The 7,396-nt window shown below is 57.8% G+C and overlaps 1 protein-coding gene across 2 annotated transcripts; it reads right to left on the bottom strand.

The window, feature by feature from the left end:
- Positions 1-651: 651 nt before the first annotated feature.
- Positions 652-6,998, bottom strand: LOC116829277 (N-acetyltransferase 8B). 2 transcript variants are annotated; one of them, XM_032788000.2, is made up of 3 exons: positions 6,768-6,998; positions 4,854-5,052; positions 652-4,348 (listed from the first exon to the last, which is right to left on the bottom strand). In XM_032788000.2, exon 3 carries the CDS (start codon positions 4,324-4,326, stop codon positions 3,655-3,657), a length of 672 nt encoding a protein of 223 aa, XP_032643891.1. In that variant the 5' UTR covers positions 4,327-4,348; positions 4,854-5,052; positions 6,768-6,998; the 3' UTR covers positions 652-3,654. The 2 variants fall into 2 exon arrangements, with proteins under 2 accessions (XP_032643891.1, XP_032643890.1); XM_032787999.2 differs by having other exon boundaries at positions 4,854-5,049; positions 6,768-6,872.
- Positions 6,999-7,396: the final 398 nt, after the last annotated feature.

Below are 7,396 nucleotides of genomic sequence, written 5' to 3'. Positions count from 1 at the left end.
AAGTGTGCACCCCCCTTCTCACTAGCTGACCCTATAGCATACCTGTCACTCAATGAGCCGCCTAACCCCCTGCCCCCAGCCTCCCTACAACTCCTGCTTCTACCCAGAGACAAACACCCCCAGTCACTGACCCTCCTCAGCCCACCTCCCCCTGCCCCACGCCCCCAACAGCTGGCTAGGGAAGAAAGGCTGGCAGGCCGGGGAGAGGGGGAAGCAGCCCTGTTTGCTTCACAGCTTAGCTGATTAATCCAAACAGATGCAATCATCTCCTCTGCGGATCCGTCCCCCGCCCCTCCACTCTGCCGCCCCGTGTCAATAGGGCCTGTCAAGATTCCTCCCCCACTCTGAACTTTAGGGCACAGATGTGGGGACCTGCATGGACACTTCTAAGCTTAATTACTAGCTTAGATCTGGTAACACTTCCACCAGCCAGAAATTTCAGTGTCTGGAACACTTCCTGTCCCCCCAAAACCTCCCCTCCCTGGGCAGCCTTGAGAGGCTTTTTCACCAAGTTCCTGGTGAACACCGATCCAACCCCTTGGATCTTAACACAAGGAGAATTTTAACCATCCCCCCCTCCTTTCCCCCACCAATTCCTGGTGAGTCCAGATCCAATCCCTTGGATCTTAAAACAAGGAAAAATCAATCAGGTTCTTAAAAAGAAAGCTTTTAATTAAAGAAAGAAGGTAAAAATCATCTCTGTAAAATCAGGATGGAAAATACTTTACAGGGTAATCAGATTCATATAGCCCAGAGGAACCCCTCTAGCCTTAGGTTCAAAGTTACAGCAAACAGAGGTAAAATCCTCTCAGCAAAAAAGGAACATTTACAAGTTGAGAAAACAAAAATAAGACTAACATGCCTTGCCTGGCTGTTACTTACAAGTTTGAAACATGAGAGACTGATTCAGAAAGATTTGGAGAGCCTGGATTGACGTCTGGTCCCTCTTAGTCCCAGAGCGAACAACCCCCAAAACAAAGAGCACAAACAAAAGACTTCCCCCACCAAGATTTGAAAGTATCTTGTCCCCCCATTGGTCCTCTGGTCAGGTGTCAGCCAGGTTTACTGAGCTTCTTAACCTTTACAGGTAAAAGAGGCATTAACCCTTAACTATCTGGTGCTATGGGAGACGGTACCCAGCCTGGGCTGGCTTTCTCTGCACGTGGCACTTTCTGAGGCCTGGGGAAGGGCTGGACCGGCTGATGCGCATCACTGGGTGGAGAGGGCTCCGCTGCCTGAGCTAGGTGGTGAAAATACGATGTACCAGGAAAGGTGGGGTCCTGGTCCTTAGGTCTTTGGCCTTCCCTCCTCGCGCCGGTGGTAGCGCCTTCTGCAGCTCTAAAGCCGTCATTATGTCTGGATTCTTCCAATTCCCAGCAGCAGACCCAGTGCTGGTGGCTGGCGGAGGCAGGAGCGTTAGGCCATTCTCCACTCCATGCAATCTGATGAAGGTGGTGGCTAGCCACGAAAGGCTTATACCCAAAAATAAGTTTTGTTAGTCTCCTAGGTGCCAACAAGACTCCTTTTTGCTGATACGACGTAACCACAGCTATCGCTCTAGTCATTTGTATCATCTGCAAATTTCCACCACCTCACTGTTTTCCCCTTTTGCCAGATTATTTAGAATATGTTGAAACAGGATGGGCCCAGTACAGCCCCTGCAGGAGACACCACTATTTACCTCTCTCCATTCTGAGAACTGACCATTTATTCTACCCTTTGTTTCCCATCTCTTAGCCAGTTACGATTCATGAGAGGCACCTTCCCTCTGATCCCATGGCAGCTTACTTTGCTTAAAGCCTTTGAGGACCTTGGCAAAGTCTTTCTGAAAATCTAAGTACACTGATAGCCACTGGCTCCCCCTTGTCCACACTGCTTGTTGACGCCTCAAGATTCTAGTAGCATGGTAGAGGCATGATTTCTTTCAACACCATCTCTCTCCTCCACCCCACTGTAGGCAGGGCAGGCTGCTAGCCCCAGCACGGTAGGGACTGGGCACAGAGCCAGCTAAGTAAGCTGACTGGCCAAGGCACCCAGGCAGGCTGTTGGGGGAACAGGCAAGCTCTAGTGTCACCCCAGTCCAAGCAGTGCCCTTAACCACTGCACCGGCCCAGCCTTGTGCTGGGCAGGATTAAAACCAGGCATTCCTCCTGCTGCGAGGCCTGCTCTCCATCAGCCCCTGGGGTCTGGCTCAGCTGCTGCGGGAGTCCCTGCCCTGGGAATGGCTGGGGAGGAGCTGATGCCGCAGAATCCCGGCTGTTGGCTGCTGACCGCAGTGCAGGCTTTCTCGCTGGGTGGCACCACCCAGCCGAGGACCCCAACGGATTGGCACTTCCCAGCCCCTGTGCGGGGTGGGGCTGGGGCTCTGGGGGTGCTGCATGGTGCTGGCACACGAGGCACTTTGGGTCACACCGCTCTGGGAGACCCATAGCTCTGGTCAGCTGCCTACGACCAGTCCCAGCTGCCCTCCCCTGGGTACATACCCAGCCAGCTAGCCTGAGCTCCGGCAGGCACATGGCTACTTTTGGCCCAGCAGTTCAAATCAGAGCTAGCACGTCTCCGTCAACGGCCCTGGGAACCAGCCACCGAGCTGTGCCCTTAGCGCCGAGGACACGACCCCCGAGACTGAGCTGTGTGCTCCGGCCAAGCTGGGCGTTTGCACCCTCACTCGTTTCCTGCCAGGGCTGCTGCTGCTGCAATAGAGACACCTCGCGCTGCCTGGAAACGGGTGAGCGAGTGGGGCTGTCGGGGAGGTGCCGAGTACTCTGGGCTGCGAGGAGCGAGAGCAAGTGAGCATGTGCACCCAGGGCTGCCACGTGCCCGGTCCACACAGGCCGGCAAAGAGAAGGTCGATCCGGATACGGGCCAGCTCCAAAAGGACATTGCAGAACTAGCAGGTTCAGAGGACGGCAACGGGGATAAACAAGGGCCTGGAAAAACTCTCCCATGAAGAGTTCAGCGAGCCTGGGCTTGTTCACTCTTATCCGTCTCCTTTCTAAGGTGACGTGCTCAATGTGAATAAAAGAACGAATGGGGTACAGAACGAAGATCCAGCGCTTGTGTCCTCCTTGTCCCAGGATACACCGACAAGGGGACAGCCAGCGAAAGGGAAAGCTGGGACATTGTAAACCTAGCAAAGGAATTGCCTTTCCACACAACACATAGCCAGCCTGTGGAACTCACTGCTACTGGATGTTGTGCAGGGGTGAAGAAATTGGCAAGATCCAAGGATTGGACATTTGTGGATGACAGGAATGAGACATGAACCCATCAAAGAAGAGTGGGTGAACATTCAAATGAACCTTCATGGAGGTTTCCTTGCCAGGGTCGCCTGGTTTTCTAGGGGTCAGGGATCATCTAGGAACCACTGAGCAATGGGGGTGAGTCTGAACCTGGCCGGCTCAGCTCCAGGGGTGAAGTTCAGATCCAGGGGACCCAGGTGGCTGTGGGGAAGGGGGAGCCCCTGGCCCTGGGGGAACAATAATCCCAAGCCAGCACAAAAACAGTGTCATGCGAGTGAGACTTTTCCTCCAAGCTCAGTTATTTTTTAACCAAAAAGGTAAATAAGTATCATCTTGCTGGGAGTTAATTAACAAGACAGGCAAAGCTCTCAGCGGCTGAGTGGGCAGGTGAAGAATCGCCACCCCTGAGCCTTCAGTGAGACGCTGGAATCTCGTATCGGTAATAGAACACAGAGAACTGCAGGAAGCTAGCGAGGAGCGATGGGGACCGTTCCGAGACCCTCCGGAAGCCCAAGCTCTCATACAGCTGCTGGGCCGAGTACTGAACCATGGAGGTGGACAGCACGACCGCACTGTACCCACATTCCTGGGCAAAGTGGATGACCGTCCTGCAGAGCGCCCTGCCAATGCCCCGGCCCCGGTGTTCCCTCCCCACGGACATGCGCTTCAGTTCCAGGGCGCGCCCCCTTTCCAAGGGGTCATCTGGCAGGACGGCCCCCACCATGCCCACCACAGTCTCCTCAGCCTCTGCCACCCAGAAACAAGAGTCTGCTGCCTCCAGGTAGGTTCTCCGGATGTCCAGTAGGTCGTTGCGAAGAGACTGCTGGACATAATCGGTCCAGAGAGACCGCATGTAAAACCAGCCCCCAATGAGAGTGAGCAGGAGAGCCAGGAGGGAGACCAGGAGGGACCCAGAGGCTGCGAGCACTGCCAGAAACAGGCCCAAGAAGAGCAGCTGGGTCTGGAGACACTTCAGCATGTGAATGTAGCCAGCAGAAGCGTGCTCCTTAATCCCATGGCCGAACATGGTGCGCACCACCTCGTAGTCACCGTCCTCATACTGCCGGATGCGGTACGGGGCCATGGAGCTGCGCAGCCCAGGGAACCTAGCGCAGACAGAGTTTAAAGCCAGGGGAGTGGATTGGGACATTGCTGATCCACCGGCCACTTTCCGCAGTGCCCCTCACTTCTCGCTGCACTGGGCTCCCCCCGTCCCCCTCACTGACTCCTGGCAAACACCTTCCACGCCTCCACTCCCAGCTACCTCACCACCCACCCATCAGCCCTGCCCTGCGAGAGGAGCACCAGGAACGGGTTGGGGGCAGGGGGAGACAATCTCACCCAGGGACTCAGGACAGAGGGGCTGGGGGGCAGGGCAGGGGGATTCACTAGACGGACGCTGCCCCTTTAAACGCCAGCCCCAGCTGGTGACAGGCTGGCTGTGGAGGTTCCATGCCCCACGCTCCAAGCAGCTCCCCAGACTAACGGGCTGTGATCCCGTCTGGAGGGGGACGGGATGGCAGGTGTTTGTGGATCAGCTTCTCCCCTCCCCCAGATCCAAGCACAGAGCAGCTCACACTGCAGTGATCCCTTGCCCAGCGCGGTACCTACCCAGCGGGGTGCAACGCTGCGAGGTCACAGCCGGCCCGTTGGGCTCTTTCTGCTCAGGATGACCTGCTGACCTTGCAGGAGGGTTGGGAGCAGATCCCTGGATCCCAAGTTCCCAGAGATTCCACGCTTGGGAGCAGAAGAGGCTTCCTGGACTCGTGGGAGAAGAGCCGCTCTGTACCTGGGACTTTGCCCCACGCTGCTGAGGACAAAGGACAATAACCATCCACTGGGACCAAGCCCCCAGGAAGCTCCTCGACTCCATGGGGCACTTCCTGGATTCCTTATTCCTCCCCTGCTCTTTCACCTTCCCCAGCAAGGAGCAGGGCAGGGGGCCCAGCCCTGGGATGGGAGGAGAGGCCTGGGCAGCGGGAGGGGGTGGGAGACCCCAGAAGGGGCAGGTGTCAGCTGGGTAGAGGAACAAAGTGGTGGGAGGGAAGGGGTGGGAGCCCCGGCGCTTGGGACATAGAACAAGACACAACGGCCCATGCTGCCTGGGACAGCCCAGACTTGCTGACCCTGCCTGGTGCTGTCAGCTGCACAGCCGGGACTCTCATCCTCCCTGGGCATGGCCAACAGCCCTCAAGGCGTCCAGCTCCATGCAACACGGCAGGCACACAACTCGGGGATTGTTTTAAGGCACGAACGGCCATAAACCCCCTGCACGGCCACTTTGCCTGGCCCCCAGGAGTGTTCATCTGGCGGTTTGATTTGTCTCCCCCCAGCCAGTGATCACAGCGAACAGAAAAACATTTGGGAAATTCTCCCCAGCCCCGTCATCGGAGTGCGTGAGCATAACCCCAATATCACGCAGTGTGGGGGAGTCCGGCCCTGCACCTCCCACTTCCTGTGACTCACCGTGACTCTCAGCCAGCCAGTAACACAGAAGGTTTATTAGCCGACAGGAACACAGTCCAAGCAGGGTTTATAGGTACAACCAGGACCCCTCAGCCAGGTCCCTCTGGGGGGCAAGGAGCTTAGACCCCAGACGTGGGGTTCCTGCCTCTTCCCAGCCAGCCCAAAACTGAAACTAAAAACCCCTCCAGCAGGCTCCCTCCCTTTGTCCAGCTTCCCCCACCCCACCTGCCTGGCTCAGGTTACAGGCTCAGGTCCTGTCCCTCACCTAAAGTCACCCCCTGCTCTCCCCTCCCCTATGCAGACAGCCCCAGTAAAACTAGACACATTCCCCGGTCACCAGGCCGCTGCAGGGTGATGGGTTGGGCACTGACCCGGGAGCCTGGCACTGCTGGTTACAGACACAGGCTGCTCAGTCCCTCTCTTTGCACACCTGGGCTTGCATACTTCGGTGCGAAGCTCTGTGGATCTAACACTTCCCTGGGGAGACCCCAGATGGCCTGACTCCCAGCCACAGCTCTAACCACAGGACCCTCGTGCTGCTCAGAAGGCTCACCTGCTCTGGGGCATGGTGAGCAACGGCTGCCCTCGGGGAAATGCTCCATGACCAGCACAGGGGAGGGTCTGACGTGCCCCAGATCCACTCAGTTCAGCCTGGCTCTTACACACCCAGGCACCACCAGGCTCTTTGCACAGCGGAAGCTCTGGAGAGGGAGCGCAGCAGTCAGTGCTCGCCTGGTGACACCTGTTCTGCTGCCTGGCTGGGCAGGACAGCTGGGTTCTCTCCCCTGCTCTCAGAACACCCTGGGCTCCAAAGCTCAGTGTAGTTGCAGCTTGGCCAGCCAGTCCCCACTAACAGCCCCCCAGCCCCTGCATGGGAACTGCGGGCTGGCCAGCTCAGGGCCTTGGAAGCGGTTTCAGTTCCTGTTTTTGCAGCTGCAGCCAGGAGCAAAGCCTGTTCCTCTCCCTCCCAGGTCAGCCATTCTTCTGTGGCCGTGCAAAACCCCAGAGTGCAGCAACACTCTGCAGTGCCCCAACCCCCCTCCCGGCTGCCGGACTCACCTGTGCACAGACCCCAGCCAGGTGCCTCCCAGCCAGAGTGAAACCCCCCCACTTCCAGCCAGGAGCTCCAGAGCAGCAGTGATACAACCGCGGGCTGCACACAGCTGAGAGGTAGCCGCCCTCCCCGGGAATCCAGCCAACTGACAGGGCCCAGGCTGCTTAAAGGGAAAGTAGGCCTTAGAGAGAGCCTGACGCAGGCAGCTCGGCCTGGGGGGACAGTACGGGGTCTTTGCAACAGTTCAGCTTTCCCCCGACAGCCGCACTCGAGCAATAAGCTGCTCGGCTCCCCGCCCCCTGGCGGAAGCTGAAGCTGTTTCCCGGGCGTGGAAGCAGATTATAGCTGTGTCCAGTCGAGCTGCTGTATGGCTGGGAGTCCCCATCTCTGTAAGGGGATCACAGCACGACCCACCTGCCAGCGGCCGAGGCTCATTCCCTAGGGGTCAGGCCTAGGCCACTTCACGCAGCAGCTAACAGCCAGAAGCCAGGCAGTGTGGGCTAGTGGCTGGGGCAGTGGGCTAGCATGCAGGAGATGGGGCTACCCCAGCTCTGCCCCTGACCTGCTGCGGGACGTTGGCTCAGCCCCTTCCCCTCACTGGGCGTGTTTCCCCTTGGCCCTTCGTCTGGGGCTT

This window comes from Chelonoidis abingdonii, chromosome 5 (assembly GCF_003597395.2).
Source record: "Chelonoidis abingdonii isolate Lonesome George chromosome 5, CheloAbing_2.0, whole genome shotgun sequence".
In the NCBI taxonomy this organism is placed as follows: Eukaryota; Metazoa; Chordata; order Testudines; family Testudinidae; genus Chelonoidis; species Chelonoidis abingdonii.
Note: the sequence above shows the minus strand (reverse complement) of the source record. Positions and strands in the feature narration are given on the sequence as shown.

Coding starts and splice junctions, on each gene's coding strand:
- LOC116829277 (XM_032788000.2), bottom strand. CDS start 4,326: ATGGCCCCGTACCGCATCCGGCAGTATGAGGACGGTGACTACGAGGTG.